The 23,735-nt window shown below is 58.3% G+C and overlaps 1 protein-coding gene across 1 annotated transcript; it reads right to left on the reverse strand.

Annotated features, from left to right (window-relative positions):
• Positions 1-1,024: 1,024 nt before the first annotated feature.
• CD6 (CD6 molecule) lies at positions 1,025-16,715 on the reverse strand (the record flags this gene model as incomplete). Its single annotated transcript, XM_084254278.1, has 13 exons — positions 1,025-1,086; positions 1,501-1,605; positions 1,874-2,128; positions 2,317-2,388; positions 3,805-3,921; positions 4,823-4,921; positions 5,223-5,360; positions 7,359-7,424; positions 8,613-8,915; positions 9,536-9,847; positions 10,574-10,924; positions 11,755-11,823; positions 16,505-16,715. The coding sequence occupies 13 exons, from the start codon at positions 16,713-16,715 to the stop codon at positions 1,025-1,027; spliced, it is 2,160 nt and encodes a 719-aa protein (XP_084110404.1).
• Between the last annotated feature and the right edge of the window lie 7,020 nt (positions 16,716-23,735).

A 23,735-nucleotide genomic window follows, 5' to 3' on the forward strand; every position in this document is an offset into this window, starting at 1 on the left:
ACGCCCCTGACTCACGGGCGCGCGGTCTGGACTCCAGGCCCCCAAGGATGTCATCCACGCTGTTTCATTCAGCAGTTAGTTTAATCTCAGGACACTCAGGATACCAGAGTTGGCCCCGAGCCCCCCTGGACACCCTCATAGCTCTGGGTGTGTCTCTGCATATTGGCTCTCCTTTGGGGAGGTGCCCCTCAATCCAGGAGGCAGGTGGGGACTTGGCTGTGCAGCTGCTGGGCTCCCCGGCAGACCTCTCTGTGCTTCTCTTCCTGCAGGCACTGGGCCCCAACCTCGAGACTGTGGGGGTTGGGCTGGGGCCATCTCTGTAAACCCTGCTGAACTCAGAAAAAGGACCCACTGTGCAGACATTGACTGCAGACCAGGACTGTGCCCTGGGTGGCTCTGAGGGTCTCTAGAGAAAGGAATGGCTTCAGGCTCCAGCCACTTGTTGGCGGGGGCAGGACAGCCATCTACTGTCTGTGCCCGGGAGACCGGACTCCCTGCCCAGGTGCAGATGCCAGCCTGAGCAAGCCTGGGGCAGCTGCCTGTCAGGGTGACAGCCTGTCAGGGTGACAGCAGCCCCGCAGCACCTGCGCATGGCCCCTCCTCCCCCCCACCCCTGCAGCATGGGATGGAGCTGCCAACTGCTCCCTCAGCTCCTCCAGGCCCAGAGTCATTTGAGACCTGAGGAACCAGAGCACCAGACACTCGCGGGTTCTAAGGACCCTTGGGGGTCATTCAATCCAAAAGTCTCCACGCAGCTGGCCCAGAGGTGGCCCAGGCTCTATTGGTTAACCCCAGGGACAGAGGCCTCACTGCCTCTCACTCCCTGTCCACAGTGGGGCTGCCGTTTGAGGCTGGTGGAGGGCTGGGCCAGCAGTTTCTCTGTGAGGAATGGAGTTTCCTTTCGGCTCTCGGGGAAGGCTTCTCAGCTCCCCGGAGGCCCGGCTGGGGGGAGGAGTGGGCAGGGGCAGTAGCTAGAGCAGGAGCCCTGTGGGCGGAGGCCACCGGGAGTCGGGCTGGGCACAGGCTAGGCGGCTCCGATGTCGTCGTAGTCCTCATCGGTAGATGCGGGCTCGGGGCTGGGGGACCCTGTGTGGCCGGAGACTCTGGTCAGCGGGAGGCCCAGTCATTCCCCCTGTGGCCCCGTGGGCCAGAGCTGAGCAGGTCTGGGTGGGCAGGCCCCTCCCCACGACCTTCCCTGGTCAGCTATCCCCCGTGTATTCAGGGCAGCAGCACCCAGGCCCGAGCCCTCTGCTCCCCCCCCCCAAGGCTGCCTGGCTGCTCCTGCTTGGATGCCTCACTCATCGGCGCGCTTACTCCCGGTCGAGGCGTCGCCTTGCATCTTGCTCCCTCCCACATCTGTTTTTCCACCTCCTCGTATTTTGATTAATTAAAAGAAAAAATCTCTACCTCACCACCTCTCTTCTTTCCTCCCCGGGCAGCCATGCCCAGCGGATCCACAGCTTCCCTACTCACCCACTCCCTCTCCTCTGTCCCCGGCACCTGGACACCCGAACTGCTCCTCGGAAGGGGGCTGGGGCGGCGGCTGGTAGTTCTGGTACCACTCCCCGGAAGAGGTGCTGGAGCTGTCATCCGCCGAGGGCCCTGCTGGAAACCCCAGAGCCAATCACGCCTCCCCCAGAGACAGCCCACCTGTCCCCAGACCTGGGGAGCCCTCAGACGGGCAGTCCTGTCTCTATCTTGACATACAAGGAAATGAAGGCCCAGAGAGGGTAGGAGGCTTGTCCAAGGCCACACAGCAAGTACCTGCAGCGCTGAGACTAGACTCGCACGCTCAGCCTGGCTCAGGGCTCCCAGCCCAGTGGGCTCCAGCTTGGGAGGCTGGAGCATGTGCGGAATCTGGGGCCCAGCTTACCTGAAAAAGTTCCCTGGGAGCCTGCCAGCTCCAAGTTCGGGGACTGCTCCAGGAGAGGGCTTGTCTCGGGAGAAAACACTGGAGGGCTCCAGGGAGGGACCCCGCTGCTGGGGTTATTGCAGTACGGCTCCCCGGAGGAGGTGCTGGACCCACTGTTGATCCTTAGCTGGTGCTGGGGCCCCAGGGAGGGAGTGTCTGCAATGCAGAGCCCAGGGCTTGCAGGTGGGGCCTGGGAGGCTTGCACCTCTTCAAGCCCTGTGCCAGGAAAGGGGGTGGTAAGGAGAGAAGCAATGCGACAAGAGGACTTTAAATTAGACTTGAGAAAGAACTTACTGCCGGGAGAAACGGTTAAAGTCAGAGGGGGTTACTGTTGGCTGGTGCCTGGGAGGCAGACGGGCGTCCTAACCACCCCCTCCAAGGCCCCCGCCCCCTCTCGGACTCACCTTCCTCCAAGGGGGGCATCTGGAACCTGCTCTGCTGGACCTCCTCGTCTGTGACCCGGTGCCGCTGGGAATCTACAGACAGAAAGGCACTGAGGTAGGATGAGGCTACTGGTCCCTGGGGCCTGGAGGTGGGGAGTCTTCCTAGCAACTTGGGAGGGTGGCTGCGAGGCTGAACAGGGTGGAAGGACAAGTCCAGCCTCCTGCCAGGTCCCAAGCTCACGCCCTTGTCCAGGCCCCAATGTCTAATCTGGGCCCAACACAGGGACAGGCTGTTTCTGGCCAGAAACCCTAGTGCCCTGCCCCGCTGCCCACCCTGGCTCCAGGCATATCAAGACTCTGGGCAGGAAAGAGGACAGGCGCCTTCCCAGAGTGGAACCTTCATTTCTGAACCACAGAGATGCAAACTCAGAGGGTCTGAAAGGCCTGCGGGTCTGGAACCCCGGTGTCAGCGCTTCTGAACCCCTGGTGTCAGTCTCAGTGTCATGGATTCGGGCCTCTCAGTCTGTGTCTTATGGGCCTGGGCTCGGAATCTCGGGGTCTAGGGGCACCTCAACCCTCAGGGCTCCCAGATGCAGGTGCACGGCCCCGCAGAGGTGGAATCATTGCATCCTGCCCCCAGGGGTCCTGGTTCAGCAGGGGAGGGGCGGAGACGGCCATCTACTCCCAAATATCCGTTCTCCCTTCTGCTCTTTATCTGGACTCGGCGGCCTGTCTCTTGTGCAGTTGGCGTGTGCCAGTCCTGGCTGCTGGAGCGCGAGTGGGAGCGATGCAGGCTTTGCCAGTGTCTGCCTTACAGGGCAGGCCTCACTCCCCCTCCTGTTGCCCCTGGCCAGACTGTGGGCCCGGCGGCGGGGCTGGGAGCCATGCTAGACCCTGTGGATTAGGGCAACAGCCTCGGGACTGCAGAAAGCAAGGACGAAGGAAACTGGGCTCCTGCCAACACCTCAGGACACTGTCACCTGGGGGTCACTGTCACAGAGTCCAACTCTCATCCTGCCTCCTACAGTAGGGGCAAAGATGGGGGTGGGGCTCAGGATTTGGGCAAGTTCCCAAGTGATTCCCCCAGAGGTGTGGGGTTCTCTGCTCCCCAGCTGCTGGGCTTTGCCTGGGCCCTGCCGACTGTGCTGGCCGTCCTCCGTCCCCAGCGGGCAGAGCGAGGAGCTGGGAGAGTCTGCTGAGAGGCACAGGCTGGGCTGACAGCGGAGGAGGGTGGGGCGAGGGTGACCGGGCAGGCTGGAGCATGGAGGGGGAGCAGAAGCCGTCCGAACGCTGTCTCCCGCCTGGACTCCCACAGACACAGCCCACTTTGGGGGAAGGTGGAGGGACTGGTCTGAAGACCCCCAGGCCACAGACAATGGGGGAGGAAGGAGGTGAGAGGGGACACGTCTCCAGGGTTGGGAGGCACATTGAGAAGTCCAGCGTCGGCCAGTGAGTCAGTCTCGGGGCTCACGAGGAGGGGTGCCGCCCCGGCCGTGCCCGGGCACTCACTGTAGAAGGTGGTCAGGGCCACGGGCGGCTGGCTGTTGAAGTCATAGTGCTCGTAGTCGGAGTCAGAGTCCGAGGCCTCGGGGTGTGGGGCCTGCACCTGGATGGGCAGCTTGGGATCTGGGGAGAGAGCAGAGTGGGGGCCTGGCAAAGGGTGGGCAGAGAGGCGCAGGGAGAGGCGGTGGCGAGCATGGGTGGCGGGACCTAGAGAGAGTGGCAGGGGAGGGTGCCACTGGCAGAGCAGTCACTGTCACGTCATCTCACTTATTCCCATAACAAGTCTGCGAGGTGGCTATAGTCGTCTCCCCGTTTCACAGCCGGGGAAACCGAGGCACAGAGCAGCCCTCATCTGGCCCGGAGAAGCAGGCCACGTGCTCCTCGCCTGGCCCCGGTCACCCGTGAGCGGCCACTCTGTGGGCTCTGCATGCATATTCTCCTCTGGGTGACATGGGGACAGCAGAGAATATGTGGCTGAGCCTTACGCTGCCGGTCCTGGAGCCCTTCCTGACAAGGGTGGTTCAGCACATCCAGAATGTACCCGAACCTCCTTGCAGGGCTCTCAAGAGATGCAAACCCCTGTGTCACGACAGAGGGTTGGCTGATTCGGTGCTGATTTTTTTCCCCACTCCGAGAGAATGAGAAATAAAATGAGGTTCTAGGGCAGCCTTGCTGGGGCTCAGCAGGAGGCCGACTGCCTTTGAAAGGCAGTGACCTCACAGACCTCCTGGCCCCTGAGCAGAGCGGAGCTTGCTGTGAGAACCAAGGTCCAAACACCCCAGGTCTGTATGTGTCCAGACGTGAAAGCCTGGAGTCCGAGGAGGCTGCACTAGAAGGTCAGCACTGAGGCCCAGGGGGAGACATGACCCTCCAGGGGCCCATGCTGTCCTGGGGGCCAGGAGGGCTGGTTCAGGGTCATCCCTAGTCAGGGCTCCGCTTCGACCTCAGCAGCCCTCACCCTCCAGAATGTACACCTCCCCGTCCTCGCCAGACCTCCCCGCCCCCAGGTTGGGCGACGTCCTACCTTCTTCTTTGGGGATGGTGTTGGGGACCTCTTGGTAACTATTGACCCCTGCCGGGGTGCTGGTGGGCAGGTGCTGGTGGTTCGCCATAATGGGGAGGGCTGAGGAGGGCAGGGAGAGAGTCTACGTGTCAGTTTTCGACCTGGTTCTATTCTCCTCGAGACTGTCCCTTCCTAACCAGCTCCCCCCACCCCACACAATCTGCTCCTGAGGGACCTACATGTGCAGGGCATGCTGGGAAATGCCTTCCCATCAGGCGGTGCTCCCAGGGCCAGGGTTGGCGGGGTCACCCGCCGCTCCTGCTGGGGTCCCCCTGGACTGACATCTGTCTGAGGTCTGCATCCCAGGCCTGCTTCTCCCCTCCCTGCCCCTTCCCTGCGGCTCCCAGAGCTCTGCACTTACCGTATTTCCCCTTCACTCTCAAGAGGATGATGCCTATGGCGAGGAGGGAGCCCAGGAGGAGAACTCCCAGAATTATGCAGGGGATGAGCAGCCTTAGCTCCCGAGATTCCAAATCTATTTTCTCCGACACAGAAGTTTCTGGAAGCAAGAACCCCAAAGCAGGGAGAATGAGGAATGGACAGAGAAGTCTCCTTGCCCTTCTCGCCTCTCCATCCTCTCAGCAGCTGACCCACCTGCGCTTGGGATCTCACTCTCCTCCCTTGTTTTGAATCCTCCCATCTGGTTTCAGGTCCCTGTATATAGCTGGCGCTCAAGAAACACGCAGCAAATGGACAACTGGCTGGAGGAGAAAGCTTCCTCCTGACCACCACCCACAGGGATCTCTCTGCTAAACAATGGTTGAGCACCCACTGTGTGCAGGGCAACAAGTATGACTGCAGCGGCAGGGCCTTGAGGGGCTCGGGCAGGGGCAGGATGTATGAGTCAGCTCGGAGCAGCTGGTGAGATGCCTGCTGTGATGCAGGTGCTGAGAGGGCCCTGGGGGCAGGAGGCCCCACTGAGGGCACCTCACTCTCTGTGGGGAAGACCAGGCCTGCTTCCCGGAGAAGGTCCGCTGAGCCTCTGGCAGTGGACACACCACCCTGAGAGCTAGACCTTCTGTGCCCAAGGCATCCTTCCCTGAGGGCAGGGGTGAGGACCAGCCCTGACTCCAGACTGCCCGATGAGCAGCCGTGAGGCTGCCTTCCCTTCCCTCTCGCTCCACCCCTACTTAAAAGAACCCAAAGGTGACGCATGGATAGCGGCTTCGAGAGGAAGGAGCTTGGGACCTTGGTGGGGGAAGAGAGATGGGACCTCTCTTTGCCCAGGGGGTGTGCAGACCCCAGGGCTGGATGAAGGGCAGGGGCAGCATCGCGGGGCCAGAGCGTCCTGACCCTCTGGCTGGGGTGGTGTCTGCTCCCCGGGAGATCACCCCCTCCCTGTCCTCACTTTCTCCCCGCCCCTTCCTCCTGCAAAGGGGGCAATTGGGTCAAGATGGGGAACTGGATTTATTAGTAGGAACGAGTGAGTGCAGATGAGACCATAGGGGCACCGGGGGGTGTGGGCCCAGTGGGGTGGGGGCGCAGGCGTAGCCTGGTGGGGCACAGCCAGGAATGGTCCTTGAAGGCTGCTCCACCCCAGGAAGAGAGTGTGTGGGGAAGCATGGGAGTCCCGTGGGTCCCGGCAGGAGCTCACCCTACAACCCTGCCGTCCCCAGCATTCTACACGCCCCCCCCCCCCACTTGGTGCCCTCATCCTCGCTGGCAGGACTTGGTGCCCCTCCCCGCCCAACGCGCTGTTCAACCTCTGGGGTGAAACAGAGCCCTGGGGGCGCAGGGCTGGGCAGTCCATGAATCAGGGTCCCCTGGGCTGCAAGGGGCTCTGTGCCAGACTGAAAAGTCATGAGTTACTGAAGCGCTACCTGAGCGCTAAGTGCTCTATAAAAATTAATTCCCGGGTGATCGGCAATCATGCCAGGCGAGAGGTCCTATGGCATCATTTCCACCTTATAGTCAAAGGATCTGAGACTCAGCGAGGCTAAGAATTGCCCAGCATGACACATGTAGCGAGCTGGCTGGGACTGAGCTGAATCCAGCCAAGCTACACACAGCCAGCGGGTGGATCAAGCCCCCGTCTGCAGTTCAGAGGCTTGGATGCAAATCCCAGTCACTCTGGCTGGCGCCACTCCACCTTCTGGAGCGAAGCTGAGCTGTCTTCTCTGTAAGGGTCACAATGAGACCTCCCCCCTGGGGCTGCAGAGGATGAAAGAGCTGGGAAATAATGACTAGAGAGGCCGGGGCAGTGCCAGGGACATTGTAAACGGGCTGTTACCCGTGGTGTCCCCACGTTCAGCCAGTGTCACACGAGCGCTCTTTCTCAGCTCTGTCCTCCTGGCCTGCAGGAGCTCACAGAAGGGTGAGGGGTGGACTCCTGCGCAGGAAATATCAGGATCCAGGGACGTGGCAGGGAGGGGAGGTGCGAGGTGGCAGAGGGTGGGCACACACCGTCAGGTCCCTCCAGGTAGACACACACGCACACCCACGCGCACATACACAGGTGCCGGCTCCTCTGAGAACCCACGTGCCCCGTGACACTCACCCACAGTGACCGGCGGAACACTGGTCGGGACTTCGGGTGTGGACAGATTGAGCAAACTTCGGGAACCTGCCAGAAAGCATGGCTCGTTCACGCAACACGTTACTGAGCACCTACTGTGCGCCAGTTCTTGTGCTAGAAACTAACCGTGACATACAAGTGACCTGGAACTGGGGCACATGCTAAGGACACCTGCTTTTCCTACCCCTCTCCACCCCCGGCAATAAGGAGGCCACAGATTAACACTGGGGCGTTTCTTAAGGGGCTGACAAGATAATTAGCCCTTCCTTCTGCGTAACCTGCGGACCACAAATCCCTTCTGCACTCAGCCTGGCTTTGCTCTTCACGCGGCCACAGGAGGCGGGAGGCTGACCCTATCGTCATTACTGTACCCAGCATCTGGGGGGCAGGCAGGGCATGGAGCTCCTAAAGTCCTTTGTGATGATCACCTGACTTCCCAGGTGCCCTATAAGGCAGCCTGGTATGAGCTGCCTGGTATGAGCGCCCATATATTCTCAAAACTGAAGTCCCTGAAGCCCCAGGGGTGGGGCGGGGTGGTTCTGGGCTGCCCAAAGTCCCCCAGCAGCCAGTGGCAGAGGGGCAGGCATAGCAGCCGGGCATCTGAGCAACACAGAAATGCTCCCCTGTTTCTTCAAAGGCTCTTGCAGTTTCATGGTCTAACCCCTCAGTGATGATGTCAGCCATGACGCCGGGTGGCATGTCCAGAGTTAATTTGGGGGCAGTGCTCTGTCCTTTAGGGGACATATAATAATCAGGTTGCGGCTTAAGATCATGCCATGTGAGATTTGGTGAAAGACAGCACAATTCAATTCACACGGTGGTTGTGAGGTTGGGCTGACTTGGGAAACAAGAGGAGCTGGTCTTGCTGGATGTGAGGGGAGCTCAGGGCCTGTGCGGAGAGGGGCGGTGCCTCCTTCTGCGCTTTCCCGTCCTGGGAGGACAAATCACGTTCATCTCCTGAGCCCACTCTTAGCAAACAGCAAAGCCTAGTGAGTATTTGATTCATGACTCTGGGACGAAGTGGAGGATTTGGGGTGAGATAGTCCTGATGGATAAGCAACGCCTGCCCCGGCTCGCTGGGGCCACGGGTGCTCTGATGCCAGTATTTGCCACTCCTGCTCTAGGCTAAACTGTGACGCTTGGGGCTGCAAATTCTGAGGCTGTGGATTCAGGTGGGCCTCCTAGTGCAAATCTCGGTGGGGGTGGGGGTGAGAGAAGGCAGGGCCCAGGGGCTACCTGAGCAGAGGACCCTGGCGGCCTGGGACTGTGTGCAGAGGTTGTCGTTGTTGAAGCGCCAGATGCAGTCGGAGAGGGTGGGCTCCCAGCCCCGGCACGAGTAGTACATCCTGCCAGACAGGGAGTGGGGCCCCCCTTTGGGCCAACTGGTCACGTTCCCGCAGCCCAAGGCCCGGCAGAGCACGTTGGCCTCCAATGAGTACCACTCGCCGTCGCACACCGTGCTCCAGACCCCACGGAAGTAGACCTCCACCTGCCCCTCGCAATGGTCTGCGCCCCCGGTCAGGCGCCAGGACTGGTGCTCTGGGGGGGCCAGGGGGAGGCAGAGTCAGGACAGGGTCTTTGGGCAACAGCCCCAGATCTACGAATGCAAACACCCCGGGGCCATGGGTGTCCAGATCTTGGGTGCTCTCCCTCCGGCATCCTCCCTTCCACCCCCCACCCTGCTCTGGCAGCCCCTGCTAGTCCTTGCTAGTCTGCAGGTGCATGCCTGGGATCCTGTCAGAAACAGGTAATCTCCAGTCCCGCCCCAGGCCTACTAACCCCGCCCCATTCCTGTGCACCCTGGGGAGGACTGGCCGGACCAACTTCCCAGCCTCACACAGCCGCCTCAGCCTCCCCAGCTCCCTTTCCCTCTGCTCTGAGCCAGATGACCAAGATGCAAGCAGAAGGAGTCACATCACTGATGCCACCTCTGCCGGGCAGTGGGTGGGCTCAGCCCTCCAGTGCGCTATTGCCAGCTGCCTTGAAACTCCCCCACGTCCTCTCTAGGGCATCTAGCACTCCCTCTGGGGCTGCGTGTCGGGGTGTCATCTTCCCTTCCGTGGGCAGGGGCCGTCTCTCCCATTCTGCCTCCAAGCCTGCACCCAGTAGGCCTACGCGAGGGTCGGCGGAAGACTGAGGCTCAGCCGCTGCACACTGACCTGAGCACACGACCCCGGCGTCCTCCTTGTGGCCGCAGTAGCCCTGTCCTGGCAGCCCAGGGCAGTCCCAGAGGTGGGCCTCGGCCCCGGAGCAGTTCACCTGGTCCCTGTGGATGGGCCCTTGGCCGGGCGTGAAGTGCATGCCGGGCAGGGCCTGGATGGCCCAGCCGCAGCCCAGCTGCCGGCACACCACGTGGGCGTCCTCCAGGTCCCACGTGTCGTCACACACCGAGCCCCACTGGCCGTGCTCCAGCATCTCCACACGGCCAGCACAGCGGCTGCTGCTGGCCACCAACCGCAGTGCCTGGTTCTCTGGGGGTGAGAGCGGGGAGCATGGTGTGTGGGGGGGGGGTGGCCAGGAAGGGGAAAGTAGGCAGGTGGTCCTAACTAGGTAGGGTCGTTGTGGGTGGGCCTGTGGACCCAATGAGAGTGGCCAGGAACCGGCCTGGGAGGTGCCGAGGACCTAGTGGACTGAGGTGGGGGACCTGGAGACCAGGCAGGACACCTTGTGGGCCAGCTGGGGCTCCGTGGAAAGGCCAGTAAACCTGGCGCGTAGGACTGGGGAGGCAGAGCTGCAGTCCTGGGTGGGGTGGCGGGGCTGGCCAGCTGGTTGGGGACGGGAGGTCGCAGGGTTCAGGGACCCTGGGAACCTGGCACATTATGTAGCTGGGGTGGGGGGGGCGTGGGGGGGCAGTAGGAGGCAGAGATAAAAGCCCGGAATGAGAGGAGGATCCAGAGCAGTAAGTAAGGGCTAGAGACCAGTTAGAATTTGGGGACCCAAGGGGTCAGTTGGGGATCAAGTGGGAGAACCTGAGAGCTAGCAGGGGAGGGTCTGAGGAAATACTCAGATCTGGAAATGAGGCGTGGCTGCAGTGTGGGGCCCAGTTGTGCTGGCGTTGGTGGGGGCGGGGTGGGAATTCAGAGGACAAATCTTGCTTCGTGTGGCCAGGGCTGGGCACAGGAGCGAGGGCCGGTGGCTGAAGGCCTGAGGGGGTAAGGCAGGGGTCCAGGTCGGGGTGCGGATTGGTCCGCTCCTACCTGCACAGGTGATCTGGGCCGGCCGCCTGCTGCTACACATGTCGTCCTCCACATGGCAGAGCCGCCACTCAGCACCGCGGCCGCATGTGACCACCGGGTACAGGGCCCACGTGGCGTTCGGGTCTCTGCTGGTGTTCCACGCGTGGGGACCTGGCAGCATCTCCGGGGTTGGCAGAGCAGGCTGCATGGCTGACCCCACCCCGCCGCAGCCCAGGGCCTGGCACACGGCCTCCGTGGTGCTGTCATTCCAGAAGTCCCCACAGGCGGGCTTCCAGGACGACCCTCGCCAGAGCTCCACCGTCCCGCTGCAGCGGCTGCTCCCGTTCATGAGCCGGATCCCGAGCCGCTGCCCTGGAGGACCAGACCTGAGTGAGGCCTGGACAGATCCAGGCTGTGGATCCCAGGGTGGGGGAGGGGGCCCAGGGACTGCCGGGCTCAGCGCTGACCTGGGAAAGACTCCGGACAGTCTCCTACCTGTCTGGGCTCAGCCTCTGGGCTGGTGCCAGGCCTGGGCAGGCTTATCCCCAGCCCCCCTTGAGGCCTGACCCTCTGGCTCTCCTTGGAGCCAGGAGGTGAGACTGACGTGACTTGGGTTTAGGATGGGCTAGTTCTGGGGTGACAAAGAACCAGAACCAGGCGTCCAGTCCACATAACCCTCCCGTCTCCCTGGTGCTGTGGGTGTTATCTCTCCAGGCCTTCCCCTGTTTTGAGAGTACAATCTCGAGGCTATCACAGGGACCCCAGAGCCCTGGAGAGTTGGTGATGGGGTTCAAGATGGGCTGCCCCAGAGGATGGCGATTCTCTTCCCCAGAACCCCAGAAAATCCCTGCCTGTTTTTGCCCAGGATTGAACCCTGTGCCCCCAGTGTAGCAATGGGTATGACATTGATAAGTATCTGTTGAGTAAATCAACGGAACCCACCACCCCCACCAGGGTCCTTTAGCTTGTTCTCAAGAAATCCCCCGTAAATGCGCCTGAACACCTGGCCACATGCAGGTGACATTTTACCAGCGGCCTCTGGAAGATGGTAGTTCTAACAGTAGCACTGGCCAGGATGGACAACCTTGTGAAGTTAGGGAGCCTCCCTGGCCTAAAAGTGTATTTCCCTTTCCTGTTGCCCAGAGAGACCAACAATTTGGCGTCAGAGAGCGGCCTGTGGCCCCAGGAAAGCTGTTTCTCACCTGGCTCCGCGGGTCGGCTGTCTGCTCGGCTGCTGTTGGCCTGGCCGGGCGGGGCTGGAGACGGGTGACCTGGAATGACAGCAGTCACAGTGGGCACGGAGGCACACAGGTGCCTTGAGGGGCAGGGCCCATTTCTGGAGGCTTCCATGGCTCTAGGGACATGACTGCCAGGACAGTGTCCGGGGCTGTGGGTGCATTTGACCCCCCCCTCACCCGCTGCTCCCCACCCCCGGCCTGTATTGATGCTCCAACCGTCTTGCTTGGGAGCTGCAGCAACCTCCCCGGGTCAACGCATTGCGCACGGAGCCTCAGAAGGTAGAGCAGGGCTGGGGAAGGGGCTACGGCCTGGGGAGCCAGACCTGGTTTATGGCCGAGAAACCTTAGATGAGGGTTACTAACCTCAATTTGTTGGCAGAAACGCTTAGAGAAGTACTGGAGGCTAAACGGTGACACTACCTGTCAAATTCTTGACTTACAGGAAAAGCTCAAAAATGGGAGTTATTATCAGGAAAAAAAAACTTTTGATTGGAAAATTTGGGGGAGAAATTCATACCAGGCTTTAGGGTCAGTGGCGCATCCTGGCTTGGGAACAATTGGGCTACAAAGTGCTTTCAGAGCCTGAGAACCTGACAGTTGCGGTCACCGCGTGTGCCCTGGACAACTCGGCAAGGCAGGCTCTGGCAGTCACTTTTTACAAATGAGGGCAGAGCGCAGAAATTGATCGTCCATGCCAGAGTGTCCATCTGCCCCTCCAGGGTCTCTGTCCTTTGGCCCTGGGAGTCAGACCCATTTGGACTAAATTGGCATCTTCCTGGGCTCTTTGGCTTTGGTTTGGCTCAGCCAGTGGGGAGCCCCAACACCAGGCTGTCCCTCAAGTGACCTCCTCCTTCCCCATCTCACTGACCACTCCCTGGTCTTGTCTCCTCGGGCCCAGGGAGGTAGTAGCTCAGCTGCTCCTAGCACCTGGTCACTTTGCAAGAAGCCTGGCCTTGTCCTTGGTCAGTAGTTCTCTTGCAAATAAGCTCCCTTCAAGCTCCTATTTTTAGTGTGTCGCCTGTTTCCTGCTGGGACCAGACTGATAGGGGGCCTCGGGCTGGCAAATGGCAGAGCCAGGATTCGTGCTGCCTCCAAGGAATCCGGTCCCCTTTGGGCTGGCAGTTCTGGACAGCAGAAGCACACGGGAGGACAGGGGCTGGGACTGGGGTCCCAGATGAGTCCTCCACACCCCGGTCTCCCACCCAACTTGGACTGAAGCCACCGAGTCCAGCAGAAGTGTGTGCCCACGTCTGGGGCTAAGTAGGTCAGAGCAGCGGGCCTCCTCCCGCTCACCCCCCGCCATGTTAGGGCCCTGAGCTTCAGATGCAGTACAAGATGGAGGGGGATGGTCCCCCGACTCGAGGTGATGGGGCAAGAGGAGAGCCCTCTGCCATGTTAAGTTGTGAAGATTTGGGTCTGGTCTCCTTACCACGCCTCGCCTGGTTCTGCCCAAGGGAGCCAGGGGCTGGAGACTCAGGAATGACCAAGGCACATCCTCAGCCTCGCTGGGGAATATTCCACAACTCATAGCCAGATGCATGCACATACACACACACACACACACACACACACACACACACACACACCCCTGAGGATGCAGCTCTCCCATAGCACCCGGCCGGACCACTCCATCACTCAGACAGAAAGCAATCAGGCCTTTAATTGCCCATCCTCGCTTGCTCCCTGGTTGGCTGCCCAGCCTGACCCTGCAAAAGGGAAATGACTCAGAATTCAGAGCATAAACTCTGCGGCGCATGCGCATGTAATATTCAGAGCAAGAATGAGATGCGTGCAAGTCAGGATGTCAGAATCCTAGTTCCCACAGCAACGGCCCCAGGGCCCCAGCGTAGTTTTCAATATTCCTCCGTGTGCTGGAGATGAGGATGCCGGCTGCAGTGTATGTGTGTGAGTGTGTGTGTTAGGGTGTGATGGTGTGGGAGGGTGTCTCTGTGGATGTGTGTGTGGCTGTGTATGCACATGTGTGTAGGGCTGCAGCTCTGCACCCTCTCTCTAGGACTGGGCACCCACCCTCTGCTACCTAAGGGCACACAGGCCCATGGCTGAGTCGGTCCTGCGTCCCCCAGGGTGCCCTCCACAGTGTTTGTTGATGGACTGAATGAGTGAGTGAGCAGGATCTGCAGTTCCCTGGACAACCTCTAAGCCAGTTTCATGATACTAGACGTACTCAAAGATTTGTGCTTTGTGCCCCAGGCATCTTCGCGCCCTCCTCTCCCAAGAAGGGAGCCCCGCGGTCTCTGACTTCTGTGCTACAGAACTTACCACCTACCCTCCTTCCACCCATGCCTTGGCTCACGGTCACAGGGGGCCCAGTGAAGGGCCTGTGCTCCCCAGACATCATGCCTGCCTTTGCGGGTCCAGTGCCTCATGATTTTCTTTAAATTTGCTACAATAAATTTACTTGAAAAGGAGTCTTTACCCTTTCCCGGGAAATGTCTTGATGCATTAAAATGCTTAAACATAAAAATATTCATTGCAGCTTTTTGAAGAGCAAGAAATTGGAAGCAGGACGAATAGCTCTCCGTTGGCGAACCCTGAATAAACGATGGTCTGTTCACCGCGGGGCATCTGGCCGCCTTTCTCAAGAACGGCAGACTCGACCTGCTGGAGGGCTCTCCCCGCTGTGCTGGGTAAGAAGCAAGAGGCAGAGATGAAAGTCTGGTGCAGTGTGTTGTAAAACAACGGCCCCCAAAACCCCCCAAACCCTCCATGGAACCTGCTTGATTAAGTGCGCTTGGGCCCACACCAGGTTATTAAAATGGATACATTAAAAGCTTCAGGGGAAGGACAGAGCAGGCCAGCAGGGGCTGATGCAATGCTCTGCTCTCTCCATCTTGAAGACTGTAATAATCTTTGACCTCCGGGGCTGCATTTTCATTTTGCACCGGGTCCTGCAAATGAGGCCCTGTGGTGAGTTTTAATACCCAGGCCCAGGCAGGCTGACGTGGGGGGAGAGGGGAAGCCATGGGCAAGAGAAAACACTGTACTTTAAAAACTCACATGTGATATGATTCTGTTTATATAAAAGTTGGTACACCTGTGGACAGGCAAAAAATCAGAAAGTATAGGAGCGTAAATGAGCTTTGGTACGGCTCCCTTAAAACAAAAGTAATTATCATATTAAACACACTGAACACAAATCCATCACCAGTCCGTCTCTTTGACGGGATCAGTGAGGACAGAGTGTGAAAATGAAACGATCAAATACTCTTCTGACCACGTGATTCAATGCTGTTTCATGCTTGGCTCATTTACCACCCGAAATTACCCTGCGTGGCCCAGAAGAGCATTTCAAGTTGAGGCCTGCATCCTGGGAAGCTCGACGGCCATTCTAGGTGACCAAGAGAACAGGGCATGGGGAAGAGTTTCCAAATAGTGGGAAGAGCCATCTCCAGCCCAGGAAGGCGGGGGCTTCTTCCGGCCAGTGCCAGCAAAAGCCCCAGAGCCGGGCAGCACCCGGAAGGGGCAGCCTGAAGGAGACGCCAGTTGAGCATGAAGTGAGTGAGATAAGGCCGGGAAAAACAGAAGCACTGAGAGTCACTTTGTCCAGACTGAGAAAATTGGGCACTAGTTTTCCTATGTCATCCTGGCCCACTTCTGAGAGGTGGGGGACATGGGGTGGGGGGAAGGGGATGTTTTCCCAGCCGAGGAGCCAGCACCCCATAGCGGGGTGAGATAAATCCCTGCTACCTGCTGCCCTGTTGCATCGGGGAGCTGAGAAACATGTAGGTTCACAGTGAATGTTCCCGAGTAGATGGTGAGGTGCTGTAAGACGGGCCCACATAAAGGACCAGTGGAGAGAGCAGCAAGGGTCACCTGCCGGGGCCACTTCCTATTCTTTTTAGTATCAGTGGACAGGCTTGGAGCACCTATCAACGGCCTTAACAAACAATCACCAAAAAATAATAACAAGGAAAACCAAAAAACACTCACCAGCCAAGCCCTTCCGCTCCAGCCAGTCCACGCCTGAGACCCTCTCCCACAGAAACACCCTGCGAACCCTACAGTGCCCAGCTCCAACCCCTTGTCTCACCCCCCAACCCTCTATTTCAGTTCCGAGGTCCATGGAGAAATGGGCTGACTGGAAACAGAGGGTGGAGGCCGAAGGGGCTGGGGGAGGTTCGGGCGTGGGGTTGGGCCTCATGCTGGCGAAAAAGCAAGAGCTGTGAGTGGCGTCTCTCACCATGAGGACGCAGCAAGAGGCGGCCATCTTCAGACCAGGCTGAGCCCTCTCCAGAACCCAACAGGCCGGGCCCCTGACCTTGACTTCCCGGCCCCAGACCGTGAGGAACAACCGTTTGCTATTGAAGCCGCAAGCGTGCGGAACTCTGCGGTGACGGAGCCGAGACAGAGCATGACGGAGAGGGGGAGGCCAAGGGCTCAGGAGACCCAGCCCCCAAGGCTCCAGCCCTTTGCGCTCCCTTCTGTCGCCATGTCCAGACGAGGGTGCTCGCCGCGCCACGGTCCCTTCCTCATCCTCCCTCCCCTGCACCAAACCCCGGGGGAGGGAAGGGCAGAGAATCCACCGTCTCTGAGGAAAGGAAGCTCAAGATAAACTCCACGGGACACGGCGGCTCTGGGTCTGTTCCGTTTCTGGAACTCCCGCTCTTTCTCGTGCTCAGGAAGAAGATGAGGTCGGGAGGGTGACACTCCCAAGAGCTGACGAATGAGCCTGTCCGCTGCCAACCCCACAAACATCTGCGGCCTGGTGTGAGCTCTGGGTCCGTGCCCTGGGCACGGGACAGGTACGGAGAGTAAATGTCTGCGGAGGACCTCGGGAGGGGGCAGTCCACCGCCTCCACCAGGCACCAGTGCCTCCGCTTAGCAGCCTGCACTCCTGGGAGAGTCTTTCTGTCACGATTTAGGATGGGGACTTCGGGCACGGACGGGAGAGTGATCCGAACCATCTCTGCGGATCGCCAGCTGGGTGATCTTGGGAACGTCCTCCGGACTCCAGGTTCAGCCTGGCACTGAGCAGAATGCAGAGCCCATGGCGGAGTCCTGGGGTGCAATGACAATACACGCAAAATGCTCGGGATGGGCTATATGGCCGCTGGGGTCATTACCCCCACCCTGGGGCTCTCACCTGCTTTCTCTTGCCCCGTCCTGAGTGGACAAGGGAAGGCTGCTGGCTCTAATCATACAGTCCACCCTAGATGTAAAGAGGACTCCAAGGACCCCTCTGCAAAGGGTCATTTCCCAGCCCCCAACGGCTGTGCTCTTTCCTCCTCCCTCCCCATCTTTCTTACGAGTCCTAGAGCCGACTCCCCGCTCCTCAGTCCCAACCTGCTGCCCCTTGCTTGCCTCTGCAAACATGGCTCCCAGTATCCCTGGAGACCAGGCGTGGCCTGCAGTTGCCATGTAATGGCAGGGGGTGAGGGGGGTTTCCTCTAGTAGCAAAGCCAAGGCTCCTGGGGCCTGGCCTCAGACTGGCTCAGTCGGCGGTACCAGGCGGTGCCTTCTGTGCAGCTGCTGGATGATGAGACACCCCCAAGCACAGAAGGTCACGAACAACAGCTTAATAAAAACCCCAAGCAGTGGTAGGAAGGACGTGGCTCCTGGAGGGAGGAGGAGGCCAGAGATGCTGGCCTGGCGTGGGCCCCATCTGCTTGATCCAGAACAAGAGTTCAGACCGCTGAGTGGAGGAGTTGGAGGCTGGATTCCTCTGGAATTCCCACTCAGTCCTCTCGGAGGCGCCCTTGAACGTGGCTTGGGGAAAACCACCTTCCATGTCTCGGACCGTGGGAAGAACAACTGGATTAAAACTGAACCTGCTTGAGTTTGAAACTCAGCTTCCTCTCTGTGGACCTTGACAAGTCTCTTCACACGCCCTAGGGCCTCCCTCACCTCACAGGCATGAACCGAAGCAAGATTCCCAAGCAAACCTAGTCCTGGTTCATGGTCGGCACCCACGGAGAGCTGGGCGAATCAGTGTGCACCAATGTATGCGAGTGAGAGGTGTGTGTGTGCGGGTGAGAGGTGTGTGCGTGCATGTGAGAGGTGTGTGTGTGTGCGTGTGGTGTGAGAGGTGTGTGTGTGGTGTGAGAGGTGTGTGTGTGCAGGTGAGAGGTGTGTGTGCATATACGATTAGTGGAAACGGCAGATTGTAAGCACACAAGACGATCATCGCCTTATCAATACAACGCATAGAACAACAGCTCACTAAGTTGAAGATGCTCGCGCCGTCACCCCCAAACGCTCCCTTTCTGTTTCTGTCCTAGAAAAACATTCTCTGGTATGTTCACACGCGGACATATGTAGGGACTTTGCATGTGTTTGTCAGAGAAGAGCCGTAGAAAGAACCCGTCTACAGCAGGAAATAACTAAAGACACCGTGTTATGTGCACAGCTTGCTTCTATTCTTCAGTTAAAGGGTGAACTGGATGTATTGCTTACCACTGCCTTTGAACTGCAGCTATGAACTAGTTACCATTATTATTACTGCAAGTTTCTATAACTCACCTCACCTCCACCAACACTGCTTGAGCCAGACCCACGGCCAGGCCCCTCTGGGCTCTGCTACGGAAGCAGCAAGGGGGACTTCAGCCCAGTGCAGTGAAGAAGGAGGCCAAGGGGTCGCCCTGCCTCTCTGGTGGGTGTGGACAGAGGCTCGAGGAGGGTGGAGGACGCAGAGGGCTGGACATGACCACAGCGGGTGGCCCTCAGGCAGGTCACCCTGCTGGTCAGGGAGTGGCCCCAGAGTGGGGATGTACCCTGGAGCACCCGCATTTCCGGGGGGGCGTCCTCTGGGCCCAGGGTTTATATCCATCACCAGACAGAACACTCACGACAACCCGTGAGGAGATGTTATTACGAAACATATTCTAAAACCGACAAAGAGGCTCAGAGATATCAAGTTACTAGCCCAGGGACACAGAGCTTGAAGTTGGCACAGCTAGAATTCAAATCCAAGTTTGTTCGCTTTTCCACTCTCCCGGGAGCTCCCACGAGTGAGAGGGGACAGAAGGGCATCCGGGGCAGGGGTGCAGGGTGAGCAAAGGCCCAGGGGCAGGACAGGGTCAGGTGTGTTGAGCTAGGGACTCAACCATGTGAAATTCAAGAATAAAATCCCCCAGAGCTCGGCCCTCTGTGCAAAGGCTGGTTTCTAGGTTTCAATGGAGGCGAAAGTGCTGGGCCTCGCAGGATTTTCCAGGGGGCCTGCCCCCACCCACTGGCTCTCAGGAGGGACTCTGGTTTGAAGTCTCTGAGAGCCTGAGAGTTGCTGGAGCAGCAGTTTCGGGGTGAATGAAGCTTGAGTGTGGGCATGAAACCCCCCCAAATCTCAGGGTGATGCTGAGACCTGGGCATCACCCCCTTAGGAGAAGGGCCCTCTTGAAGTCAGCATCCAGGTGCTGTTGGCAGTCGCTGGCCTCCCGCCTAGGAAGGAACCAACCCAAAGCATTTGCCAAGGAGGTGGGACATGAGGCTGGGACCAGAATGTCTCCTGGGGAGCAGGAGCAGTCAGCAACCCGGCTCACCTAGGCATGTCCCTGTGCCCATCAGCCGTGCTCCGAGGCTGTGCTTCCCACCCCCACCCACCTCTTCTTAAATAAATCCAGACCCAGTGGCAGGCCAAGGAGAAGCTGGGATGGCACCAGCCTGACTGTCCATGAAGACCTGCCAGGAACTGCAGCCCCATAGCCACCGGGCCACCCAGGCCCACATGTTCAATTTCAGGAAATAAATTCGGGTTTCCCGGAAGGGAGGTAGCTTCAGACGCCTACTGTGTGCCCCTGCTGTACCACATAGCACTGCTCTCGGAATTTCCACTGGGGTCCTGTTAAGTTTCATTTTTCCAGATGAGAAAATTGAATCCCAGTGGGAAGAAAGCGCCTGCCCAAGATCGCAGTTACCAAGAGGTGGCCTCTAGGTCCAAGCCATCAGGCCACAAGGCCACCCCTGTGTCCCCACCGTAAGTCATGTCCGGGGTGCTTCCAGGTGGCTCAAAGTCCCGTCATGGTCCCTCTGCTATAACCCTAAGTCAGGGAGGTGCCCTTTGGCCAGCTCTCCACTCACCCCTTCCGCTCGGCCAGGCTCGGTGCCGGGACCCCACACTGTGGGGCCACGAATGTGTTCTTAGTTGATTATGATCAGGTGTAAGTGTTATCCCAGGGACCAGAGCAGAACACTCTGGGAAAATAGAGGTAGGAGGAAATAACTGACGCCAAGGGAAAATTGGGCGGGGTCATAGAGGATGAGTAGGAGTTCTCAGGATGAGAAATTGATGGAGGGAAGGAAACAGCTAAGCCTTTGGCACACAATCTGAGAGAGCTAACTGCCATTCCTCGGTGGGCCCCTTTGCCACAAAGGGGCTTCCCAGCCTTCTCTACAAGGGTTTTTGAGCCCCAACTTTAATGCTGGGCAGGCCATGCTGTTTTTTCAATCCCGGGACTCACTGGCACCCAGATCTCTACCCAGGACCTCACTCCACGAGCCAAGTCTTCAGGCTTTTAACCGGGGCTTGCAGAGAGCCTGCTGAATGCCTCTCACTGCCAGATTATGGTGGATGCTTGGGGATTTTCGCAAAGATCTACAGGGCATCTCAGGCCCTGGCACCCAGGACCCACAGCTTTGGGGTGAGGGGCTGACTCTGCCACCAGACCTCCCACCTGCTTACTCCACCCTGCCCCCTAATCCAGTCCTTTGGCTGGTGACTTTGCTCCCAGACTCCAGAGTCCTGGTAGGCAGAGAAGCCAGGAAACTGTCCCTTGTTCTGGGGTCAGCATGGCAGGGCTGGAAGCAGGTGGGCTTCGAAGTCAGACTGGCCTGGGTCCCCATCCCATAGCCCCTCTAACCCCTTTGCCTCTCTGAGCCTCAGTGACCTTTGTCCATATAGCTGGTGATGGTGACGCCAGCCTCCGGGAGCTGGTGGGGGACTGAAATGAGAATGGGCACCACAGGGCCTGACTGTCAGTAGCAAAGCTCTTGCACCACCCCTCCCTGCCATTCTGGAGTCCTGGAGACCACGTCCCCAGGAAAGGGTTTCATAGCTCTGGGGGGCAAGACCTGACCTGACCTGCAAGACCTGGCACAGGCTGTTCACAGTCTCTACTCCGAGTGGTATGGAAAAATCACACATTTCATGGCAGAAACGTCCCAGCTGACCTGGGGCGCTCCATTGCATGCAATTACACAGCTTGGTAAAATCCCTCATTCTGGATCCTTAACCCACCGGGCCCAGACTCCAGAAAGAGACAGCGATCCCAAATGGCTTCTATCTTTCCCCCGAGTAGCCCTGTGGATCTGCTCTCAAAATTGAAGGCCAGAAAATCACCTTTAACTCGCCCTTCCTCCTCCTCTGCCCTCGCCTTCCCTGGTGGAAACTGCACAGGTGATAAGGAGAAGGCAAGCCGTGGGAAGCGGGCCCTTCACAGAAGGGAAGCGGTGGGACTGCGAACATGGGGTGCACCCAGCCTCACGGGCAGCAGAGAAACACGAGCGAGGCCAGGTGCCGTCCTGCTGCGCACCCCTGGGCTGTGGGCAGGGAGGCAGTGTGGGGACGAGGTCGCACCAAGTGTTGGTGAGAACGGGGATCAGCAGGGGCTCACACCTTGCTAGGGGGGACAATGGCACCACCACTGTGGAAAACAGGCCATAGCAGGGCCCCGAATTCCACTCCTGATTGAGCATGACGCTCTCTCTCCCTCACATGCAGTGTGTGGGTTGAATTCATGCTCTACCACCAAAGAGATGTTTGTTTGGAGACAAGGTCTTTGCAGAGAAGATCATGTCAAAATAAGGTCTTTAGGGGGGGACCCTAGTCCCAGATGACCACTAAGACTCGCACCCTCATTAAAAGGGGAACTTTGGACCCAGGCACATGCGCACAGTGAGGAAGCTGTGCCGAGACAAGGCAGAAGCTGTGGTGATGTTTCCAGAAGCCAAGGAACACCCCAAGTCTCCAGCAAACCCCCAAAGCTAGGAGAGAGGCCTGAAACAGTTTCCCTGACAAGCTCAGAAGGGACCCCCAACTCCAAAAACCACACACCCTGATAATTGAACTTTAACCTCTGGACCATGACACAGCACATTCCTGGTGCTCAGGCACAAGTTTGCTGTGTGTCTCATTTGGCAGCTCCGGGAAACTGAGTCACAGGCGCCTCCAGGTTGGGACAGTGGGGAGGTAAAAGCTGAGGAGCTTCTAGGGAATTCTGAGGGAGGAGAGGTGCCAGACCAGCAAGGTAGAGGCTCGTGCCCCTCTCACTGCCAGATTGTCTGTGACCTGCAAGTACCTCTGGCTCAGAGTTACACGGCCGTGTTGATGTGGCTGGGACGGAGACACCTCCCTGCAGAGGCAGGTGCTTAAAAACTAATCATTAAGGTCTACAGGTGGGACCCATCTTCCCTGAGATGCTCCCGAAGCTGCCCCAGGACCTGGCTGAATCAAGGCGTCTCGAGGCCCAGAGCCCACACTGACAGGTAGGGATCAAAACCGGCCTGATGCCCGGGCACACCTGCCTCCGCGCACGTGAGACCAAGGCCTTCCCGCTCCCTGACGCGCCCGCTCCCGCCTTCGAGACAGAAAGGCCGCGCTGTGTGAGGGTGCTGGGTGAGATTTCGTTTCTTTCCGGGTGTCTTTTAATGTGGTTGTTATAACGTTTTACAATAAAGATGACTAATGTTTACGCCGCGTCTGAATTCTCAGCTGGAATCGGGTGGGCGTGACAGCGAGAGAAGGCAGGATCCAGACCAGTCATTACCATGACCTTGGGCAAGTCCCCAACCCGCATCAGGGTCTCAGTTTCTCCACGGTAAGATGGGTGGGTGGGGCCGGCTCAGAGGAGGCCGAGGGGGGCTCTCCTTGGACTGCCCTCCCTCACAACTACCCTGCCCCCATCTCCACCCGCCTGGTCCTTCCACCAGTTAACACTGTGTTTCCCAAACCAGACTTGGGACAGAAGGTGATTTAAGACTCAAGATTAAAGTGTTGAATCACGCAGTTTGCAAGTGATTCCTTTCCGTATCCTCAGTCTTTCAGACTACGGCTTATCGCAGCGGCGCTCGGCCTTGAGGAACTCACGCTTTTCCACAGGGGAGAGCTGACTCAGGCTTGGGCGGCAGGCTACTTAATGGTGCTTTTGTTTTCAGAGTCTCATTGATTTCTGTGGCTATATTTTATTTATTGAAGTCATGTTGGTTGGAGAGTTACGGCAGTGATGGGTTTCTAGGCTTAAATAAGCTTATTTAGGTTTAAAAATGGAGTTGATTGTAAAAAATATTTGCTTATTGTATACGTATGATGGGCAAACCAGATCACATTGCTTTATCTTTTAAAACTCTCCAATGAGGGCCTCCCCTGGTGGCGCAGGCGATTGAGCGCCACGCGGTGAAGCTGTCCGCAGCCTCTGCAGCGCCTGTTCAATCCCGGCCAACCGGTGAGGGTCCCACATGGCACGCAGACCTCTCCTGTCTCGCCCGCTGCTCCCCTCAGCAGTGTGTTTTGTCGGCCTGCTTGTTCTGTTCCCCGCTCTGTCTCTGGTGAATCCTCTCACCCTCCCGCACGTCTGGCCTGTACCCCGGTTCTTGTATAATAAATAAATCTTTAAAAAAAAAAAGAGTAATACCGTTTGGAAAAAAAAAAAAAAACTCTCCAATGATTTATCATTTCTCAACAATTAGTTATGAGCCCTTAGATGATCTGTGTTCCCTCACGGCTGCCAACATCTCCAGCTCCATCTCACTCACCCCAGCCCTTTGTAATCTCCTCCAGCTCGATAGTCTCATCCCTGCCTCAGGGTCTCTGTGCCTGCTGTTCCCTTTTCCTGAAACACCCTTCCTGCAACACTCCCAACTTGTCTCATCCTTCACAGCTCTGCTCAAGCACCCCCAACAGCCTAAACCCAGACCCCACCCTAGTTACTCTCCAACTCTTTGCTTTATTTCTCTTATTGCACATATTCCTCTCTGAAATGATACTACTTTTTTTT

This window comes from Talpa europaea, assembly GCF_964194135.1.
Source record: "Talpa europaea genome assembly, chromosome: 1".
Taxonomy (NCBI): Eukaryota; Metazoa; Chordata; class Mammalia; order Eulipotyphla; family Talpidae; genus Talpa; species Talpa europaea.